This window comes from Aspergillus brasiliensis (genome assembly GCF_001889945.1).
Source record: "Aspergillus brasiliensis CBS 101740 unplaced genomic scaffold ASPBRscaffold_5, whole genome shotgun sequence".
Classification (NCBI taxonomy): domain Eukaryota; kingdom Fungi; phylum Ascomycota; class Eurotiomycetes; order Eurotiales; family Aspergillaceae; genus Aspergillus; species Aspergillus brasiliensis.
Genome location: NW_027137446.1, coordinates 1,893,663 through 1,915,168, shown reverse-complemented (window position 1 = coordinate 1,915,168; position 21,506 = coordinate 1,893,663). Strand labels below are relative to the sequence as shown.

The following is a 21,506-nucleotide window of genomic DNA, read 5'->3' as shown; positions in this document are numbered from 1 at the left end:
GAATGGAGGGAGATAGTCGGAGGGAGGAGGAGGGAGACAAGTAACAGCAAACCGATTAGGGGTGGCTTGGACAACTCAGCTCAGAACTGGCGATGGGCAACAAAAATCCAACGGGCGGCCGGCAATCATGTGATAGGTCGCCTTGGCCCCGTTGGGATGCCACTCTTGCTGTTGCTTGCTGATGATGATGTTGACGATGATGATAATGAGGAAAATAGAATTAATGCTATGACGATATATGTTGGGTCACCGGAGTGTGTGGCCTGACGGGGCTCACCTTCACTAGTGATTCGCCCCAGTGTGTTTATTGAATATTGAATTCATCCCTCTTGGTTTTCAACTATCTGCTGCTAGCTGTGTGGTGTTGTTCCCCCGACGATCCAAACCACCACAACCACAGCCACTAACTCCCCATCCGCTTTGGGCCGTGCCAGCATCAGTAGGGCACAAAAAAGATCCATCTATCCATCAATGCAAAGAAAATAGCAAACCACTAGTTTCGCCTAACTATGCTTTGCCTTGTTCCCCCCTACTCGTTCCCATACTTCCACCCTTTTCAACGGTCGCGCCCAACAATCCGATTCTCCGAACGCCAGGGGAGCGAGGGCGGCCTGAACTAGTGTCGCTCTATTGTTTCTCCCACCGTATATCCCCTTGCAATACCCTTGCGCCCTTCCACCACAAGCGTGCTATCCTTCACGTCGTCGTCGTCCTCCTCCTCGTACTGGATATCGAAATCGCTGCCCAGCCCCTTCCACGTCCGTTGCGACCGAAGGAACTCCGCTCCAGGGGAGATGGTCCCGCCGATCATCGCCAGATCCCCTTTGGCTCGTCTGGCCAGAGCTCGCGCTGCGGATGGACCTCCAGTCGACGCTGACGGAGCGGCACCCTCTTCTCCTGAGGCAGAAACGCGGGGTGCAGGATTTCGCATGGGCCGGGAATGCGAGACATACCGGCCAGTGCGCAAGTCGAATTCTGGCGGTGCCGACTCGGGCTCGGACATCTCATCCTCATCCTCCCCGGTCGTGGTATCGTTCGTCGACGCTTCCCCATTCTCTGCCTCAGCAGCGGACTGATCCAGGACACTCTGGAAGTCACTCTGCCAGGCTCCCGTCCAGACCCGCTCCGTATCCCCCTTCAGGGTAAGCTCCAACTCAAACGGCGTGATGACCGGTTTCCAGAAATCCCGACTATCAATTAGGGAGCTTTCCCAGCACCCGATGACCACCCAGCCGCCGATCTCGCTGAAGTTAGCCACCTTGGCCGCATTCAGCTTGCCCACCACAAACAGATAGCTCTTCTTCCCGGCGGCCGCGATCCGCTCCCGCACATGATCCACAATATGCAGGTAATTCTTCACACTCAACGTGTTGACCAGGATACCAAAGATCGGGGCGGTATTCAGGGACGTCAGGATGGCATAGCGACGGCGCAAGGCGGCGGCCGTAGACGCAGGCAGGGGCTTAACATTATCCTCGTCCGGCTTATCCGTAGGATAAATGTAGATAGCCGCCACGCGAGAAGCAAGGGTGAGCAGCAGCGCCGTAGGCGGATCCGAAATGTGGAAAAGCTGCCACTCTGCCAGGGACTCGGGGCTCTCACGCACCGTCTCAGGCACCGTCCGGTTCGGAATAGCAGACGAAGGATCATGAAGCAACTCCGTCGCAAACAAATTCGTATACCCTTCCTTCACCAGACGGTCATACACCGCGGGGACATGATCACAGTAAGTCACATCAGCAGCCAAGATCACCTTCGTATCAAGCTCAGGATACGTCTCCTTGAACGCACGCACCACCTTCTCCAGCGCCAGCTCCTTATGCGTAAACACATAAATCACAGGAAGTCTCGCCGTCGGCGACAAACACGACCGGCCGTAATGCACGACCACATCGGCATCCACATGCTCGGCGGCCACCTCATCTACGCAGCAAGTTCCGTAGGAGGTATCGGCCAGAATATACAGCCTAGGCGCGGGTTCAGCCCCAGCCTCAGCCTTGGCCTTAATATCATCCACCTTCAACTGAGCCACCGACTCAGCCAGATCCTTCCCTCCTTCTTCCGACCCCGCACTCTGACCACGAGCATCCAAGCCCCGACTAAGAAGCTGAAATACCCTGGGCGCATCCGGGAGCATATCATCCGGAAACTGCAATGCAATGCGCTTATACCGCGCCTGGCGGATCTCCCTTAACGTGCGTTCAATGTCATAGGTGATGGCGATCTCTTCGTCGGAGACGGGAGTAGTACGGAGGTTCGACTGTTGGGGAGCATCGGTGGCTTCGAGAATGCGATCGTCTGGGGTGGAGAGGACCGGGGCGGCCTCCATTTCGGCGCCCATGGTGGGGGAGTTGTCAAAGTTGTGAATTGGTTATGAGTGTATAGAACTGTTGAATTGAGGGGTGTGGAAAAATGTGGGATGGATGGAATTGCAAATTTCGGGTTGATTTTCATGTCACCCCACTTTCACCCCGCCATCCACTCGTTCGCTGGTTTCCCCTTCCGCAAAAGGGCCAATCGCGGTGGGATGGATTACTGAGGTGTTTATGGTGCCATAGTATTACAATGTAGAATTGTAGAACTGGTCTTTAACAGAAAAGGCTACATAGAATGAATTCATGATTCACATCTACTTAAGGGTCTTGCTATTTACATACGTACAACTCCCTCCCCAGAAGTAATCTACAAATCCGCCCTGGCCGGCTCCCCAGCCCACACCCTTCGAATCAACTCCCGAATCGGCTCACGCTGAATCTCCCGGGGGTTCCAGTACGGGTTACTAACCGCAATATCCGCCGCCTTGTCAATATCCTCCTCCTTCATACCGAAATCCTTCAATCCGCGCTTCACCTGCAACTTCTCCAACAGGACATTCAGCCCGTGGATCGCATCCCCGTTACTCTCCGGCAGCGCCTCGGCCAGCTTCTTCATGGCTTCGGGGATCTTCGGCGCATTGTAGGAGATAGCGTGCGGGAGCACGGCCGTGTGCGTTTCCGCATGGGGCAGGTTGAAGCTTCCGCCGAGCGTGTGGCAGAGCTTGTGGTGGATGGACATGCCTACACTTCCGAGACAAGTACCGCAGAGCCAGGCGCCGTATTGCGCGGAAGAGCGGGCGGAGACGGAGCTGGGGTTCTGGACGATTTCGGGGAGGGAGGAGGCGAGGGCGCGTGTGCCTTCCAAGGCCATGAGGTTGATCACGGGGTTGGTGTTGCGGGCGTAGAGGGCTTCCACTGTTGGTTGATGGATTGTGTTAAATTTCCTGGAGTATATAGAGAGGGGGGGTGGTAATGGGTGGACTAACCCGCATGTGCAATGGCATTGACACCGCTTGTCGCACTCATGCCCACCGGCAAGGTCATGGTCAGGTCAACATCGTAGATCACAGTGCCCGGGAGGATCTTCGGGTCGGAGCGCGTCTTCTTCAATCCGTCTGCGGTTTCACCCAGAATGGGGGTCATCTCGCTGCCCGCGTAGGTGGTCGGGATACAGATGTGCGGCAGTCCCGTGCGGATGCTGATGGCCTTGCCCAGGCCGATGGTGCTACCACCGCCGATGGAGACGACACAGTCGGCACTTTGGGCTTTTGCGTATTCCAATGCCTTGTCGGTGATGTGGGTGGGAGTGTGCATGGTGGCTTCGGTGAAGATGCCGGCCACTTGGCCGTTCAGGATGGCTTTGACATTCTCGGCTTGGGAGACTTGCTGCGGGGTGGAGAGGAGGAGGGGTGCTTTGAGGTTCTGGCGGGCGAGCTCGTCGGGGAGCTTCTTCAGTGTGCCGCTACCGAAGATAACTCGGCCGGGGTTGGCGTTGTATTCGAAGGAGTCCATGGTGGTAGTATGGTTGTAGATGAGGGGAAGGGATGAGGATAGCGGGGAGAGAGACGACTCAAATGAGAATCAGGATCGGTATATATCTTTGCCTAGATCGACCCATGAATTGGGTAACTAGGAACCCGAACAGCCGATGAAGCTTGATCATCATGAATAATCCCCCACACCCCACCGATCCGGAGCGAACGTCATGAAGTTATTGGGGCAAAGGCCTTTGCCGTGGGTCGCCCGTGGAGGGGCTCGGCAGTTGGCTGCTGTTCATGCCGATACTCTACTATACATCCTACTTGGTTGATATCATATCTGAATTAACATCAGCTGTTGAATTTGTTCAGCCAATGTCAGTTCAAGCAAAGAATTGGATTAATGAGTTATTGTGATAGTTATGACACAGCGTGTAGGGAGCAGTTATCCTTCATCGGTTAATGCCCTACCCAAGCTTCAACACCGTATCCTTAGGGCTGACCTGCGCCCACTCCAATGTCTTCTTCCAGAGCTTCTGCTGCTTCTCTCCATCCTGACTCTCAGGCGAACTTTCATCCTTCTTCAAAAGAGTAAAGTACCCCGCCTCCCCTGCATATTCCTCACCCACAGCCAACTCGACCACATCCTTCCCGGCCTCAGTAGCTGTGCGCATAGTCGGGTCAAGCAGCCTCAACAACGGCCGAAGTGGCTGGATTATGAGATAGGAGATGATCCTCAGAATGAGCGGCGTATTGGTGCGGAGTGCGCGAGAATCACTCAGGTTGCCCGGATTGATAGCTACAGCCTTGATGTGCTTTAGATTGTCGTCCTAGTATAAATCATATGCGTCAGTACAGCCACTCAAACATACTACTCGACACAAATCAAAGGAAAAGGAGATAATACCTTGATCAACTGCCCATTCAACGCATACATCCACATAATCACCGCCAACTTCGACACAGCATACTGATAGAACCCCTTTCCCCGAACATCCTCACCCGCCTTCTTGGTCGGTTTCACCAGCACCTCCAGATCCTCTGGAATGGTAGGCGGATACTTTTCCAACCCGTTCTTACCAGGCCAATGAGCATCACTGCCGAAGAGGATAATCCGTCCAGAGTTCGGTCCGAACGAGCCTAGCAGACGCAGCACTAACGAGGCATGAGCGATATGGTTCACCTGGAAGGTCTTGTCCAGTTCGTCTACTGTTGTCTCAATCTCGCTGGCTAGGTTCCAGTAGTATGCGTTGCAGATGATGCTTGCTAGCGGGGGTAATGTGCCATTGGCTATTTCGGTGGCTAAGGTCTGCGCGAATGTAGATACTTCGGATAGGTTGGAGAGGTCTAGTTTTCGGATTGAGGTACGTGACTTGGAAAAGGGTGCGATGGTGTCGTTGAGACGTTTGGTGTTGGGGTCGGAAGTGGAGGTGTTGCGGACGGTGAGGACGAGAGCATAGTCTGGATATTTGGTAAGGAAGTGCTGGACTGCTGGGATGGCGAGGGAGCTGTTGGCTCCGGTGAGAAGGATGGTTCCTGGCATTGCGCTGGGAGGTATGCTTGAAGATGGAAGAGGTTACAGGAGGGAGATACGTTGATATATGTGAAGTGGCTTATGGGCTGTTGGCGCTTATTATCATTTCTAACGTTGCTCTTCCCTGCTGCCAAGAAGCTAATATAACAGTGATCTATGGACTGCTGAAGCTGCTAACCCTGAATCGGTAGCTGATAAGGCTGTGTGCAACCGCAATTCTTTGTTCCTGAATGTCATGCGATTGGAGCACAATTGCGAGACACACTAGCTCTGCACAACTACAATGTAACGCCAATTTTAGGCAAGCTGGGTCACAATTATGGCTATAGCTCGATTATCTAGAGATATTAGCATCATTGAGTACGTATTTGCAAAGCACACTCCCAGTTTTTGTTTTCCCGACACCAATGCTATGCATAATCACCTCCCGCTTAGGGTATCAATAAACCACACTCGATTTCACTTAATCCATGTCATGGAAAGCCATGATTTGCTGTCCACCCTTGCCCTTGGCTTTCGTCTTCTTGCGCTTGTTCTGCGACTTGTCCTGTCGGCCCCCAGCATCGCTATCATCCGAGTCGTCCTCACTGTCATCACCGTCATCACTCTCGTCACTGTCTCCGTACATGCGCTTCTCCCCGGGCATCGCCCCGTATCTATCAGCACCAACGACAGCCTCATGCCAAACCTTCACCACCTGTCCACCACCAGTGACCATGCGCCCCTCAACGTCAAAGCCCAGGCCGATCACACCCTCAGTCTCATCGTGCATAACCTCCGCAGCAACCTTATTAGCGCCGATCCGCACGAACTTGACTCCACCATTGCCCAGACCAACGGCGACCACCTTGCCCTTGCCCAACTCATCCGGCAGAACAGCCATGGTCTCCAGGGACTCTCCACCACCAGATCCGCGCTCCACGTAGATCCGCTCGTCCTGGTCATCCCACGCGCCCTTCTCCCAGAGCGTGAGAACACCTCCAGAGCCTCCCACAAGCACCTTCTCGCCGCGACTCGTGCCAGTGGTCGCCAATCCGCCAATGTATACCGAGCTGATCAACTCCTCTTCCTGATCCTCACTGCGAACAAGCACACCCCGTCGCAGATCCGTCACTGCCAGGGTGGTCCCACCCGTCGTCACCCATTGCTTGCTGAACCCGGAGGTGCTGGTATCGGAAGCCGGAAGAGGCGTAAGCGACGAAACATAGTCGTCATGAGGGTGATGGGATTGTTCAGGCTTCGCGGAAACCTTAGAGTAGGGTATGCGGAGGTCGTAGAGATGGAGGGCGCTGGAATCGGTCGCGAGAAGGAGAGTCTGAGGGGAAAGCGCATGAACGACAGTGGGAGCATCGATGGATCTAAAAGCAAATACAATGAGCCCTTGAGTCTCACTCTCCCCCTCCAAGCACATATATGAAAATGGGGTTTATATCGTACCCATTCTTTTCCGTAGGAATAGCGATCTTGTTTTCCACGACACCCGTCTCCGCGTTTGCGGCCTTGAGCAGCCCGTCCGTTCCGGCCGAGTAGAGCGTCTCGCCATCAATTCCAAACGTCAAGCACCGACAGCTACCCTTATGACGTCTCGTCCGCCACATCGTATCAATGTGTCCTCTGCCATTGCGTGATGAGGCAGTCGACGTCTCGTCGTCATCGCTGGCCGCTTCTTCGGTGGGGAGTCGGAATGTCTGGACATGCCCGGTGGCGAGACCCACGGACACAATGGGTTCCTTGGGGTGCAGGGCCTGGGAGAATAGGTCCGCTGATAGCGGAAGTGTGCAGACCGTGTCGAACATGTCGAAGAATGAGCAATTGCACGAGGAATCTATACCGCAGTTTTTTTTGACTTGCGGAGCTTGCAGCTGCAGGCTGGCGGAGCCGATCAGTCTCGGAGAGGGCGGGCCGACGGATCTTCCGGGGTTGGTTGGCTATAGAGTTTAGGCTTAAGGCTATTTTGAACTCGCTATCTACAGAGTACGCAAGGCTGATTAGGTCAGGAGTAGCAAAGGAACAACTGTCTCTTGAATTGAGTGAACTCAAACTAGGAAGGAAGAGAATGTGAAGTGAGTACAAAAACTTTCAAGAGGAAGTGAAAGAAAACAAGAAACAAAATCTGCATCGATCAATCTGGAGTGAACGAATCAACGAAGGCAGCCGATACGCAAAAGCAGTGGCCACTTTTGGGACAAATTTACAAGCCTAAAATATCCAACATGTCGTTCCAGGAACCTGTCCTGTTATGTCCGGCTGTGGAATGTAATTCAGGCTCTGGGCCCAGCACTTCAGCTTATGCGGAAGCGCTGAAGGTCGAGTTGATGGGACCGAACTTGATGTTCGAGAAGGTCACCGAAGAATCGGGGTGCGCACTCTCGACTGTCGCGGCGACGCCCGATGATGAGTCGCATGTTCCGCGTGCAACACCTGCATCGGTAGCGGTAGCGTTCTCAGGATAGTTGCTGTCGAGCCACTCCATGCTGGCATAGTAGTCATCCCACAAACTCAGGATGAGAACCATGGAAGACAGGGCATCACTGATTCCGGCAAATCCATCGTGCTGAGCAAAGATATCCTCGTCGCCGAAGGCCTTCTTCTGGGCAGTGCAGAAGTCCGGTGTGATCGAGTTTCCAGTCACATCAGGGATGTTGGACTCGGCGTTCGCAATAACCTTTCCGTTCTGCACATAGTAACGCTTGATCTCGCTGAGGGAGTTAGAGCTATCAGTGATGAATTGGGTCACAACAGTCATCTTAGATCCGGTGTCGACCGTCTTGCCGGCACCGTAGAATGTTTCGTTGCCCATGCGGTAGGGGTTGAAGTCGCATCCGTCAGGGTCGCAGGTTCCTGTGAATGAAGTCAGCCAAAATATCAAACCCGGCACTTCTAGGTATTCGTACCTCCGTAGCGATCACTAGAGTATGTTCCACCGCAGGCGTCACCCTCGCACATGGTCTGGCTGCTGCTGTCACAGGGATGGGGTGTCAATGCGGTCGAGATCTTGTTGGCTTCCCAGATATCCATTTCAGGGCAGCAAGAACCGTGGTTGCCAGTGCCTGTGTTGGCATTGTTGCTAGAAGGTTCCCAGCCATCGACGTTGGCCTGTTTCACGGTCAGCATATCACCAAAGAAGAAAAGCCTATGAATACTTACTTCTCCGTTGATGAACTTGAGGTCTCGGGGGCACTGGGAGTCACAGTATCCTGTGCCATACTTGGCTCCAGCCTTGTTCGCAGGGTAATTACCAGTTCCACCATCGGCGTCCATTGCAGTGAAGTACAACGCGCCGTTCAATCCACATGGGAGATTGGACACATCAACGTCGAAAGTAAACTCGGCGTCAAGCAAGTTGAACGTCTGGTATTTCTCGTCACTAGTGTCCATGAGATACACACGTGAGCCAACATTGGAGCCAGTGACGAATTTCAGTGTCAACGCATCACCGTCGGTGGTGATACCATAGGTGGACTCGTAGTCTGCTCCGTCCAGGGCGCAGTTGGTGGCACAGGTAACATCATCAGGGCAGAGAGTTGAATCCCACTGTTAGGCGCGTTAGCTAGTTCAGCACATATATATTGAGCAGACTCACGGTGTTGCCAGTGTAGCAGTTGGTGCTGCCATCGACAGAATGGGTCCAGCGCCAGTTTGAGTCAATGACAACCGAGCCACTCTGCTCCGTGCAGCTGCCTTCAGAAGTGCATTTCTGCCAGGTCAAGGAAGGATGGACTTCCTCGGTGAGCGTTCCGGCTTGCTGGGCGCGAACGGCCGTCAGCAGAGTCGAAAAGAGAAGGGCGCGTTGATGCATTGGAATGAGTTTGTATAAGATTCGAACTGTCTTCTTTTCTCCGTGATTTGGTTGTCTGTCCGGCAGATGTGATTTCCAAGCTGTACGCAGAGACAACCTCCCTATTTATAACATTTCGAAGCAGCATTCGGTCCCATAGCATCTTGCAATCCGGAAGAATAGGGTCTCCAATATTTGCCGGTGCAACGGACCGCCAGTCCGTCGATGTTTCAAATTAGGCAAGCCCTTCTTTGCCGTGAAATGAAGAACGCAGGATAATAGAGTGTAATGTTGCAGAAAGAGGGTTCTGCATATTGAGAGATGTCCGAGAGTGGGCCCAAGTTCTATCACCAGGATGGAGTTATATCAGGCTGCTTGCCTACCGCTGCGTATCATTGGTTCATCGAGTCGCGAGGATTCACGGAGGGCCCTCCGAGTTGTTTCTGTTCCCTGCATGTAATGAAGCATTGGGGCCTTCCAATGAAGACTGTCTATGTCATGTGTAGCCTTTTCTAATGCTGTGCATGAAGAGATAACATGTCTCACATGCCAGCTTAGTGAAGCTCTGCAATAGACAGGTTTTGGGGCCTTTTACTCAGGTCTAGAAGCCTAGCCTGAGGAGGTGCTATAGGGTATCTGGCAAAGTATCATGACCAATATTAGCAATGGCGGCCATCATACAACACGCTCTAATGCTATATTTCTTCTCTGTTATTTAGAATATCTGCAAATGAGGACCCCGTATCCAGTTAGCCGCGTCGTCTAACAAAACTTCACTTGCAGTCCCTTTGGGAAATATGAGAGCATTAGCGTCCCACATAACCGCTGGATTAATGAATATGTGGCAGCATGTGGCGTTGTTTGGGTATCAGCCATCCCCCGATTCATCTCAAATCCTAATGAAGGATTGATTAATTTCTAGGGTCCTCTGCTAGCCTTGTCGATCACGGAATGCGGGGTGCTACATCCCATCAATGACAGCTCGAGTAGGTGCCACAATGATCCGATTTATGCAGATGGCTAGGCTGAATTTGATTCATCTAAGCCGAAAATAGGTGACCTGGATGGGACTTGTCAACGTCAAACCAAGAAACGTTTTTGGTCTTTGCTTCCGTTGGAGCCCGCTTACCGGCGAGAACAAGGCGGTTAGTATCCCCCACACATAACTGTTTCACCACAAATATCCATGTCAAAATCCCATTTATTATGAACGTAAGGTGTTTTCCCAAGCGCCGTCATCCTTTCATTTGTCTAGTTCTGCAGCTAAACGGAGTGATTCCGGGCGGTGTCACCTGTAAGTCGAGCCATTTAAGACTGGAGAACACACACAGACATCCGACAAAGCCGACAAAAGCCACGATATGGCGCTGTACCTTGCAGATCGCTTCCCGATTACGTTCGGAGGCTTTAAGCCAACAAGATTAAACTGTTGCTATTTAGCCGGATTGGATTCGAAGAGCGCGCGGACGGAGGGGTTCTCCGCGACATACATGGCGTAGATGCCAAGAATATCCTCTTTTGCCATTGTATGGCCTTACCCTGATTGATCATGCAGTTACTGCATTGACTATTAATGCATAACAAGGATATTCTCATTATTCAGACAAAGGCTTTGTCTGCATACGAGTGGAGCGACCTGTTATTGCTCTAATGCCGGTCCGGTATCGTCTCCGCGAGCCACAAGGGGGATTCCGTGTGCCCGTTATGACCGATACACAACAGTTCTGGCGTGTACCTTGTATATCGGCCATAATTCGGTGTCCCAAACTGCTCTAAGCATCCTTGATTGTTTTTCCCTAATGTAAGTCTCGGTACTAGGGAGGTTAGTTGCTCAGGCTTGCAATATCTGTTCGGTAATTCGATGCTCAGCTTGTGTCATACTGCTTAGCAGAGGGTATATCTTGACTTTCAACATTGTCACAATACTAATTATAAGTGAGTAATAATGAATTCTGGCTTACTGTTGATTGATGTACGTACTAGTGCACCTAAGAGGGTCGCTATAATACCTGTAGCTTTGTATCATGTGAGCGTGATTTAAGTGCCACTTCATATAGGCAGTTAACCAGAGTAAATATATCTGGGTAGTACTATTAGTTAGTCGAGATTCACCGCTTTGGTAAAGGGATGATGTCGACCGAACATGCCCCTTTGGATCTGGTTGTTCAGTTACCCGTACATATGTACCTGAGTAGGCGGCTCCAGATGGCTCAAATCAAATGTGAGCACCTGAAGACTATCGGATAGAGCTTTGTAGAAGACACAAGAGGTAGTTGACTATTCCCTGGATGCCTGGTCATGAGCCTCGGCAGTGCCTTATCACCCGCTTATCGCTTATCGGATTGACTTGCCCAAATGGAGATGGTGTATCCTCAGGCCAGCCGCCTAACCTCACCGGTCGCTTCCCCTCGTTCGTCTGTGTCGCCTGTCAGAGTAACCTGGCTCGCATCGTTCGCCTCTTTCCTTGTTTCTTGTGTAGACTAAAGATCATACAATAGACAGCTATAATAGACGATAGAACATGGCGTGGTACAGCCAGACTATCGAATCCTTCTCCGATTCGCTGGGGAACTGCCGAACCCAACTTCCCCTGCTCGCCGTCACAGGGGCCTCGTTCACTCTAGGTCTCTTATTTCGATCACTGCTGTCAGACCCACAGCTGGAGAATACAGTACTTGAGTCCCCGCGCAAAAAGGTCCTGTCCGTGTCCGAATCAGTCAACCGTGAGCTTCCGCTGCCCACCGATGTGCTCCCGGGAGCCCGGGATCTGTCAACGCCGTATGGATCTATGCGTGTGTACGAATGGGGGCCAGAAGATGGACCTAAGGTCCTCCTAGTACACGGGATCACCACTCCGTGCATTGCACTCGGAGGGCTTGCCCATGCCTTGGTTGACCGGGGCTGCCGGGTCATGCTGTTTGACCTGTAGGTGACTCAATTATGCCGGAAAGAAATAGTCACTAACAGGCTTGAATAGATTTGGTAGAGGCTACTCTGACTGCCCGTCTGACATCCCACAGGACAACAGACTGTTCGCCACTCAAATTCTGCTCGCCTTAAACTCATCGCCCCTTTCTTGGACTGGAGCCGGTTCCGGTAGATTCTGCCTCGTGGGTTACTCCTTGGGTGGTGGTATCGCTGCTTCATTTGCATCATATTTCCCCCAGTTCCTCTCTTCGCTGGTGCTGCTTGCACCTGCAGGATTGATCCGCGACTCCCAAATCAGCTTCCAGTCACGGCTGCTTTACTCCCGCGGTCTAGTCCCGGAACGTGTGCTTGGCTTCCTTGTTGGACGCCGCCTGCGCGCAGGCCCGCTAACTACTCCGAAGCCGAAGGCGCATAAGCTTACTGCTGAGGATGCGCTCGCCGAGGAGCTGCCAACTCAGGGGGCGGCACAAGTCCAGCAGCTATCTCGGACGTACTCTCATGTCAATGTTCCCAGTGCTGTCCAATGGCAGGTGGGTGAGCATGCCGGGTTCGTGCATGCTTTCATGTCTAGTATGCGACACGGGCCAATTCTGCAGCAGCGCCAGCGCGAGACCTGGGAACGCCTCGGAAGATACCTATCGGCACAAAAAGAACTCCCGGTCGACGAACAGCGTATAAATGGTCTTCCGAGTGATAAGGTTCTCATCATGTGCGGAGACCATGATGCTGTCATTGTCAAGAAAGAGCTTGTTCCTGACGCAACATCGGCACTCCAAGGGCATGCAAGCTTCAAGTTCTTCAATGCAGGCCACGAGTTCCCAAGTACCAAGTATGAGGAGGTGGCCCAATACGTGATGGAGTTCATGCATTGAGGACGCTGCAATGAAGTTTACCCTACGGCGCAGACCCTTTACTGGATTTACTACCTCTATAGACATTTTGAAGTGGGGCTTTCTGCTATGTTTTATTGCACTGAATCGCTGCTTCCATTGTTTTCGCGTTGGCCCACCTTGCCGCTACAGTATAGATCACTCTTCTAGTCCTAGTCAGGGATAATTTAGATGTTACCCAAGTCTCACCGTTTTGTTATCACCCTTGACTATATTGGATTTTGAACGTCTTAGGCTATCACTTGGACGGGATGAGTGGTTCAAACATAGGAGACTGGGTATCTGCATTATCAAGGATAGACAGCGGCGCCTTGTGCGCCGCCAGTTGGTATCTATAGGACCTCTATATAAACGTTTCCTTCTTCTCTCTGGTCCAGCATTGGAGCAAGTGGCTCCTGATTGGGAATAGCGCCTGCCTGGCCAAAGGCCGTTTTGTCCTCGTCCTTCAGTTCCACTTCCACCTTCACTTCCGCCTGCCCGATTCCCCACAACCCAGCCGGCAGCATATCGTATGCTTGCTTCCCAGTCTCTTCAAAGCGACTCGCAAAAAGGTCGTCTCTCATAGCACTTTTATCTTTCTATTTGTCCTTTTGTTTCTCTTTTTTTTGTTTGCTTTTTCGTTTTTCGTTCATTTTTTCAAGATCTGCTCTGTCGCGTCGAGCTGGCTCGAGAGACGTGACACATGATCAGAGCGTTCTCCCATTCGTGCTCGGGCATAGTAAGGTGCTTCCGCCGCGGACGACTGCGAAAAGCGTTCCATGCTGCCGCTGCTGCCGTCGGGGATGTGACTCAGGTTTCCTGCACTGAGACTGCTACCCATGCCATTGGCGGACCTGCAGGTGTGTGAGTATAGCAACTTTTGAAGACGCTAAAGTGGATGCTTACTTGGAGGTATGAGCGTTTCCTGAAGACATGATTGATGAACTTTGGATGATGGGTCCCGTGAATTCAAAGGATGACTTTCGTGAAAGGAGCTGAGAGAGTTTGGACAGATGAATGTGCGATGGAGTCTGATTAGGTATAGAGAGAGAAGTCTCTTAGGCGCAGATTGAGAACTTGAGTGGATGGGAAGGCTTGTTTGGCTTGGATTCGTTGGTGAGTTCTGACCAAACGGCGAGGAGGAAGCTGTCCCTATATACCTTTCAACGGCCCCAGCTTGATTCCAAGCCTCACTGTTGCTGACAACTGAAACCGAGAATGTGATACAAGAATAAGTAGATGCCTTGGGAGCATCCAAAAAAAGCTGGACTGCCACAGACGAGGAGGGAAACGATGAGATTGGAAAATCCGAAAAAGGGTCCGGAGTGTGAAGGAAAATGGTTGGAAACAGGCCAGTAAGTGACACAGGCAGATAAAGATCTTCGGTGGGATAGTGCTTCGGAGTAGTGTATCTCTGACTAACTAGGCTACTTTCAAGGAACGGTTGGGCTGTCTAGTCAAGATCAGCCACTGATCGAGATGAGACTCTGCCCTGCAAGTTCGGATAACTGCACATCCTCGATCTAGGGTTTGCCGAGAATCAGCCCATCGACCCGATAGACGAATTTAGTCACATTCACCCCAATCCCTAGGAAATTGGAGGTGATGATTGCCAGGGTAAGCACTAGGGTGAAATGTGTGACCCAAGGTTCGGTTCGTGAACCATTGGATACAGTAAGGACATTCTGGGGAACCCATGAACGATCATCAGCATGGCCTACATCGGGCACATGAGCCGAGAAACACCATAACCGGTCATTCGGTATGCGTCTTGGGTCTAAAGTCCACTACCAAACCAAACTGGTCATAGCGGATGTTCAACGGCAGTCGTCATCGGATAGGGGCTTTGAGGGCTGAAACGCCCAAATCAGCTTGCTCTGCCCACGATTGAAAGCTTCCCAGAAATCTAGACCACTGGCTCCGACCCCCCTTTGGCCGCCAGCCTACTCCCTTTTCGCACTCGCGCTATGTCATAGTCAAGTCCCATCCTTTCTCGGAAAAGAGATTGGGGGGGAGGGATTGAGCACCAAACGAAGAAGGGATCGAAGGCAGACCGTTTGAAGGATCGCCTGAGACCTCACCGATGTGGACAAAACGTGGTCGATCCCATCCAAGCGATCACGCACTGCCCCAGGGGATAGGCGGGCTTTGGACTTCGTTTTCTCTCACCCACGCTTCTGCATCTCGATAATTTCTTTTACTTTTCAGGTTCCTTGGTTCTTACTGTATTCAGCTAGGATTGGCGACACTATCCACTAACGGTTCTGCGGTCTCCGAAGAATCAACGGCATTATTGCATTCAGTGGCAGTCACTACGATAGCTGCAGGTGACAATGTCATCCTTCGACAGCATACAAACCTCCAAGTTGGACAGCAAAGGTGGTGACGAGCTGACTATGGAAAGCTTCACCCCATTTCTTCAAATCATTTCTACGATACGAAAGCACTCGTCGCTCGATCAAAGGACGCAGCATTAGCTCGCTCTTTCTTTTCGCCCTGTCGACACAAGTCCAAAATTAGCAAAGCATCAGCAGGGATTATTGGACAACCCCCGATCTTGATCCGGCGGCGTTCACATACCTGCTTGTCACAGCCCGCCGGACATGCTCACCTCGGTCAGCTTGATTGAGGGCTTGTCCCTTTAATCAAACGATCAACTATGTACTTGCTGAAAAGGAGCATGCTAAGCCAAGCCTCGTTCTCCTAAAAAGATTGCTGCTGGCCAGTGCTCTGTCAGATTTGCTTTTTTTTCTAGCCTTTAGACCAGTCAAAAAAAGGGGATATCCACGCCGCGCGATAAGAAATGAGGATGCGCCCCCCCCCAAAAGCAATTGTCGCTTTCTAAATTTGGCCTGGTCAATCACGGATCGTGATGGCACTACCGTAAATAATGGCAAACTACGGAGTAGCGGCGAAAGTACCCTGCGTCAATCCACGGACCTAATCATTCCTATTTGGCAACTAACGTTCGATTCGCCGAGTTGGTGTAAGTCCGGCTGCCTCCTTCGCATGGCTTACCAGAACGCCGGGTCCGTTGCACAAGCTAAAGTGACTATGAACGGCTAACGGAGCAATGGACGAGGAACGGCGCGGTTGGGCATTTCAGGGATCCTCGGAGAAAGCATTCCGAAAAGGGGCTCCTCTCTTAGAGGTCTCACTCACAAAGCGTTGCGCTATCGTTCGCTACCATCTCTCTACAGACAACGCCGACCGATTCCGTTATTGATTCAGTGATTTATTTATTTATTTTTTTTTTTTCGCTCCCCCCGAATATGTCAGCTCCCTTGCGGGCTTCTCCGCTGGCAGATTATGACCCAGAAACGGTCAGTCTCCACGCCATTCCGCGGGGGAAAGGTATCCATCAGGAAACACCTCCAGTGCTATTGATTCACACGGCCCTGAAAACGGACTGCATTCCGGTGATGCGAGTGCAACCGAGCTCGGCCGCAAGACGGGGGAAGGGGAGGATACGAATTTATTGAAGGGCCGAGTAAATAAAACTGTCAATTATTTTTTTACTTTTCTTTTCCCCTGGTCCCCGACACGGGTTGGGTTGGTTTCACTGCGCGCCTGCAAGGCACGCTTGGTCCAAGCTTCTAGCTCCAGCAACCTTATCTTTCATCGCTGCTCTCATTCGGTAAGAAAGCCGGTGCGCACACCCGCATGGACCACCCTTGGCTGGCTGTCCGGATAGCAAGCTAGAGCGACGGAGTACTCACTAGGGCTGCCGAGTATGGAGATGACTTCACTGACTTCGAGTAAACATTCATGATTTTGTTTTTCCAGGTCTTGATCTTGTTGAAACAGGTGACAAGATTATCAACCAGCGAACAAAATAGCAACCCAAAAAAAAATCAATAATCAAACCGAACCAGCCAAGCATGCCTTTCCGCGTGGACCGCTGGTCAGAGCTGCCATGTCTCGAACCGAGCCGAACTATGGCAGCGGCCGAGCCTTAAAATTACGGGACCAGAAGAAGAGGGATTCCTAGGAATCCAAGCTAACTGCGCCCTTGGCCTAGTGTCTTGCGCAGGCTGTGAGATCTGGTGTTCGCAGCCAAAGCGGCAGAGATCTTCGCCGCAACTGCACCTCGCCGATCCTCCCTTCAGCTGAAGCCTAAGGCATAGTGTGATGAAACTATGAAACAAGTTGACGGATTTCCGGGGAATTGCGGTGTTCCCTCTCTCTCCTATGCTACCCCCTGTTCTTCGGCGTAACTCTTTTCCTTGTACAGCCCCTTCCGGCCGCCACAAAATTAGCATGACAAGCGGTGGTCACTCACGCGCAGGACAGCTGAAACACCCGCCAGAACTTAGTTACGTCAACTAGCAGGTTTGCAGGAACGAGGTGACGCGAGCAGCTGATGAGGCCTTCATCGGAAATGTGAATGGCTGTGGTCCGGCGTTCTCCGTCAGGCTTGTTGGCATTCGTCAACAAGCCAAGGACCGTTGCTTTTTCTTTTTTTTTTTCTCTCTCTCTCCCTTTTTCCTTGAGGTATGCTCGGACATGGACAACCTCGGCAGGGATCCGCGTCAAATCTTCCTCACCGAGCGATATGTCCAAAATAGGAACCCTTGACGCAGGAGCTCTTCGGAAGCTACGGGTCCCCTGACTAGTTTTCAGGCACCATAAAACTAGTCGTCCCTGAGCGTTACACGGACAGCAACATACACCCTTTTGTCTTTCGGGATTTGCTACAAATCCGTATTGCTCCCCGTCAAATCCCTAGATTATGTCACTAAGCAAGGTATGCTCAGCCGGGGGGTGCTACACGAGGCTGGGCCTTGGGATGTCGGCTCAAGCCGCGACACGGAATGAGTCATTTTGCGTTTACGGAGTATACATGCGCGTAATTGCATAGCCATCATCTGGCGTTGGCATGTCTCTATCATGCATGCATGGCTGAAGGATATGTGACAAATCTTGGGCGCGAACAGGCTCATATCAATATACCTCAACGCCAAGGCCCAAAGCAGCCGAGATTGAGGAAGATGTTTGATACTCAGAAGCTTGAAACACGCTGCTGTTGTCCAATATTTAGTAAGGCAGCAATGCCTGGAGCGGAGACATATGGTTTGCCATCCTAGACATGCGTTCAGCATTGACGTACGAGGTTGGTTTGTGGTCCCTCACTAGTTGGACCAGAGAACTGATACGACGTGGGAATGCCTCTGCTATGGCTGTTCTGAGCAACTACACGAGCACATACCGTCGAGCAGCCCGGCTCTTACCGAACAGGTGGAACCTGATGGCCCTTGCTAATGCACCAAGTGTTGCCAGCCGAATCTAAGGGCGGACGAGCTTGAGCTAGTGGCACCCATTTGTTACCCTTGTGACTAGAGTCGTAGTTTTGCCATGTTTTCGTGATGTGCTACTTTGGTAAGGGTCAATAATGACTGAATAGGCGAACTGAGACCTGTAGGCTTCGAAGAAGTACAATATGTGTGGTTGACAGAGTGCATGCGTGAATATCTGGCGTGTGACCATGCTGTTGTGGATACTGTCTAGGGCTCGGTGCAGCTGATAGCTGAAACATCGCTTGACGAAGCGAGGAGCGCCGCGGACGCCTGCATGAACCAGCATAATGACGCAGATGTGCTGAAGCAGGACGGCAGAAGCAAGACAAAGAGCCAATAACACAACAGAAGATCCAGCTGACACGAACACCAGCTATAGCAATCGGCTGAGAGGACGGCACATGGGAGCTCAAGCCTTCGCTTCCGGCTGATCCCTGCGTAAAGTGGATATACTAATCTACCTGTTCGTGATCCTCGTGGGGGACCCAACATGGTGGCTTATACGAGGATCATACACGAGAGTATTCTTTTTCTCAACTGCACTGCTTTTGAGGATCGCCGTAGGCAGTATGATCTAGTACTAAGTTAGCAAGCGATAGCCTCTAACATGATAGTGCTAACATGACAGTGTATATATTGCCAACCGCGGACGGGATCGATGAGTATCCAGATATGCCGCGATCAGCCTTATAGTAGTTCCCAATTATCTGGGTTAACTATCCCGAGACTACCATACCTAAATCCACATGGCAAAAATAACGGGCAGCCTTTCTACCGCCCAAACCCGAGGAAACTTTGACCGCAAGGTCCAAGGCAACCGAAAAGGCAACCAGGGAAGGGGGATAGCGTGGCGTCGAAGGCGTTGGAAGATCTACATACACTTTACTCTCTATCCTCCGAAGCGAGTAGCATCGACAAGCGGCAACGTCACCTATCGTGGCGCGGTTGGATGATTGATTTGACTGGGTGAAAACAAGAATATGCATGGATGGTGTCTGTCTGTCTGTCTGTCTTATCACATCTAGCTCGTTTCAGTCCTGCTTGTTTGCTTGCTTGCTCGCCTCACTTTGTGGAGATAGAAGTGGACTGGATTGGATATTCGTTGGTTCCTCTAACTACAGAACTGGTCCTGATCGCCTCTCTTAAGGTGCCATGCTATGCCATGCCTCGTCTCGAAACCGGTTTTCAGCAATGCGGGATAAATATGATTCGATATCAAGTCAGGTAGTGGATAGGATGCAATGATTGCATCTTGCAGTCAGTCAGTCAGTCAGTCAGTCCCACGCAGCGAAAGTACCTCTAGTTGTGGAGACTTGATCAAGCTCGTAATGCAATGCAAGAGGTCATGCGGCATTCGGGACGTGATGGTCATGCTTTTTGGCAGGATGCACATGCGAAGCGGGTTGGTGAGTGGGTGTTCTTGCATTGGATGGGGATTTTTTTGGAGATTTCTTGTGACTAACAGTGATTACGTATATGTTGCTATGTATGGGTATCTGTGTACATTCCATGACAAGTCAGTGACAGGAATAGTAGGATATACTTGATGGTTGTGGCAGGTTCCCTGTAGGATAAATCATGTTCATGTGCTGAATATGATAGAGGTGTTTGGTAGTCATCGAACTGAGTCAGAGTGATGTGATCATAGGATAGTATACTTGTCCCCGTGGAAGATATTGTAGTACATGAGGTGTCTACTACTATCTTTAGGTACTAGAGTGATGTCCACGTAAGCCTGCTTTTCTGCTATAGTGTGTGATATTCATGGGCTTGTTAATGGTAAGAGGTATAGAGGCAATGATCATATGAGAAACGGACTGCATTCCATTTATATCAGTGTGCATACACACTGATATAGTCCTTCTTTAATGTGTATATCAACTCCCGTTTTCATAATTCATCAAACTTGATCTGTACGCACACCATGTGATCATTGCCATAACTCAGTGATTTTTCCTAGTTGCTAACATACACAGAACACATAAAGCAATAGACACATGCAAAGAAAGAGAACTACTCAAATCCCAGCACTCCCCTAACCTCCAATAACCCCGTCCCCTGGACACACCCCCAATACTCTCCCTTGAAATCGCCATCCCTCAACACCGCCGTCTCAACCCACAACTTCAACCCCCCTCCAAACAACACACCCCCCGGCCCATACGCCTCCATAAACGCCTTCCGAAGCTTCACATGCTCCGCGCTCTTCTTCCCCAACGTCTCCATATGCTGCAAATCCACAAAGTAAAGAAGCTGGACATCCCGTCCCAACGTCAACGGATACCGCTTCTCCCCATCCGTTCCCTCAGAAGTAGAGGTAGAAATAGTAGAAGGCACAGAAGAACTATAACACCCCCTCGAAGAAACCACACCCCCAGGTAACCCAGCACTCAGCACCTGACTCACCCATTTCTGGGACAAGGAATCGAAGTGTTCAGTCCAGTAGGCGCGTTCTTCCTGCGACGCGGCGGAGTGGTCTTGGCCTTCGACGACGAAGCAGATGTTATCAGGGACATGGGTGATGGTTTGCTTGCCGGGGATGATGTTCTTCTTCTCCACTTCATTGTCATTCTTGCTTTCAGCTGCAGCACGAATCTCTTCCTTGGATAAAGAAGTAGATATACTCTTCTCCTCGATTCGATCAGGATAACACCCCCAATATCCCGACAACTCGGGCTTCAAGTCGATCTTCCCCAGATGCATACATCCCGAGGGGACGGGGTGGTTTGTGGCGCCTTGAATGCGCGATGGTTGGATGGTTAGGGTTTCGTGATAGATTCCTGCTGCTGCAGTAGAATCATCTTCGCTGCTGGGGAGGGAGGCGAAGAAAGCGGAGACTTTGGGTGAGTTGAGCCAGGTTTGGTAGTTTGTGGTGGACCAGTAGGTGAGATGGATGATGCTGGTAGGGGTGGTGTGGTGCTGGTGGAGAGTTTCGGTATGGGCGCAGAGAGAGTCAGATGCGGCGGAGGCGAAGAGTGAGGATAGTTCGGTGGTGAGGGATGATGGTGTGTGGGGTTGGGTGCCGGTGATGGTCACGGTGATGGGGGTGTTGGGAGGGAGGGAGGCGAGGAACATTTTCTCTGTTTCTTTTTAGAATTCTTGTATCTTCCGTTTATCGTTTGTGGTGAGGTGGTGGTTAGTTGAGAGTAGTATTTAGTAGCTGGTAGTAGGTTTTAATGTTGTCCGTCGGCGATGGTCACAGCCTGATCAGTTTATAACTAAATGGTCAGCAGCAATCTGCTTTGGCCCCTCCATGAGTCGACTACTAGTTCCTTGTCTAGTGCTCATTAAGGATCTCTCCTCCTTA

At 51.4% G+C, this 21,506-nt stretch overlaps 9 protein-coding genes across 9 annotated transcripts; 2 read left to right on the top strand and 7 right to left on the bottom strand.

Moving 5' to 3' along the window:
* Positions 1-616: 616 nt before the first annotated feature.
* Positions 617-2,531, bottom strand: ASPBRDRAFT_176657 (2-(3-amino-3-carboxypropyl)histidine synthase subunit 1/2; the record flags this gene model as incomplete). The annotated part of the gene is made up of 2 exons (XM_067619838.1): positions 2,101-2,531; positions 617-2,052 (listed from the first exon to the last, which is right to left on the bottom strand). Exons 1-2 carry the CDS (start codon positions 2,339-2,341, stop codon positions 617-619), a joined length of 1,677 nt encoding a protein of 558 aa, XP_067480202.1. The 5' UTR covers positions 2,342-2,531.
* Positions 2,532-2,601: 70 nt separating this feature from the next.
* ASPBRDRAFT_42726 (maleylacetate reductase) lies at positions 2,602-4,004 on the bottom strand. The gene is made up of 2 exons (XM_067624858.1): positions 3,302-4,004; positions 2,602-3,230 (listed from the first exon to the last, which is right to left on the bottom strand). Exons 1-2 carry the CDS (start codon positions 3,825-3,827, stop codon positions 2,683-2,685), a joined length of 1,074 nt encoding a protein of 357 aa, XP_067480201.1. The 5' UTR covers positions 3,828-4,004; the 3' UTR covers positions 2,602-2,682.
* A 256-nt stretch (positions 4,005-4,260) lies between these two features.
* Positions 4,261-5,336, bottom strand: ASPBRDRAFT_54730 (uncharacterized protein; the record flags this gene model as incomplete). Its single annotated transcript, XM_067627284.1, has 2 exons — positions 4,261-4,623; positions 4,701-5,336. The coding sequence occupies 2 exons, from the start codon at positions 5,334-5,336 to the stop codon at positions 4,261-4,263; spliced, it is 999 nt and encodes a 332-aa protein (XP_067480200.1).
* Positions 5,337-5,790: 454 nt separating this feature from the next.
* On the bottom strand, positions 5,791-7,123 carry ASPBRDRAFT_123679 (WD40 repeat domain-containing protein; the record flags this gene model as incomplete). Its single annotated transcript, XM_067617624.1, has 2 exons — positions 5,791-6,685; positions 6,765-7,123. The coding sequence occupies 2 exons, from the start codon at positions 7,121-7,123 to the stop codon at positions 5,791-5,793; spliced, it is 1,254 nt and encodes a 417-aa protein (XP_067480199.1).
* Positions 7,124-7,614: 491 nt separating this feature from the next.
* Positions 7,615-9,126, bottom strand: ASPBRDRAFT_29840 (glycoside hydrolase family 7 protein; the record flags this gene model as incomplete). The annotated part of the gene is made up of 4 exons (XM_067622710.1): positions 7,615-8,168; positions 8,222-8,423; positions 8,475-8,861; positions 8,911-9,126. The coding sequence occupies 4 exons, from the start codon at positions 9,124-9,126 to the stop codon at positions 7,615-7,617; spliced, it is 1,359 nt and encodes a 452-aa protein (XP_067480198.1).
* A 2,500-nt stretch (positions 9,127-11,626) lies between these two features.
* ASPBRDRAFT_54727 (alpha/beta hydrolase) lies at positions 11,627-12,905 on the top strand (the record flags this gene model as incomplete). The annotated part of the gene is made up of 2 exons (XM_067627283.1): positions 11,627-12,030; positions 12,083-12,905. The coding sequence occupies 2 exons, from the start codon at positions 11,627-11,629 to the stop codon at positions 12,903-12,905; spliced, it is 1,227 nt and encodes a 408-aa protein (XP_067480197.1).
* Positions 12,906-13,551: 646 nt separating this feature from the next.
* ASPBRDRAFT_195590 (uncharacterized protein) lies at positions 13,552-13,837 on the bottom strand (the record flags this gene model as incomplete). The annotated part of the gene is made up of 2 exons (XM_067620882.1): positions 13,552-13,756; positions 13,809-13,837. The coding sequence occupies 2 exons, from the start codon at positions 13,835-13,837 to the stop codon at positions 13,552-13,554; spliced, it is 234 nt and encodes a 77-aa protein (XP_067480196.1).
* Positions 13,838-19,218: 5,381 nt separating this feature from the next.
* ASPBRDRAFT_560234 (uncharacterized protein) lies at positions 19,219-19,794 on the top strand. Its single transcript, XM_067627472.1, has one exon. It carries the CDS (start codon positions 19,441-19,443, stop codon positions 19,744-19,746), a length of 306 nt encoding a protein of 101 aa, XP_067480195.1. The 5' UTR covers positions 19,219-19,440; the 3' UTR covers positions 19,747-19,794.
* A 295-nt stretch (positions 19,795-20,089) lies between these two features.
* ASPBRDRAFT_42719 (uncharacterized protein) lies at positions 20,090-21,359 on the bottom strand. Its single transcript, XM_067624857.1, has one exon. It carries the CDS (start codon positions 21,272-21,274, stop codon positions 20,213-20,215), a length of 1,062 nt encoding a protein of 353 aa, XP_067480194.1. The 5' UTR covers positions 21,275-21,359; the 3' UTR covers positions 20,090-20,212.
* Positions 21,360-21,506: the final 147 nt, after the last annotated feature.

Bases quoted from the DNA above. Each gene is read 5' to 3' on its own strand.
- ASPBRDRAFT_42726 (XM_067624858.1), bottom strand. From the start codon at position 3,827: ATGGACTCCTTCGAATACAACGCCAACCCCGGCCGAGTTATCTTCGGT. The intron at 3,231-3,301 runs GTTAGTCCACCC...ATCAACCAACAG, and splicing joins CAATGCCATTGCACATGCGG to TGGAAGCCCTCTACGCCCGC.
- ASPBRDRAFT_560234 (XM_067627472.1), top strand. From the start codon at position 19,441: ATGATTGCATCTTGCAGTCAGTCAGTCAGTCAGTCAGTCCCACGCAGC.
- ASPBRDRAFT_42719 (XM_067624857.1), bottom strand. From the start codon at position 21,274: ATGTTCCTCGCCTCCCTCCCTCCCAACACCCCCATCACCGTGACCATC.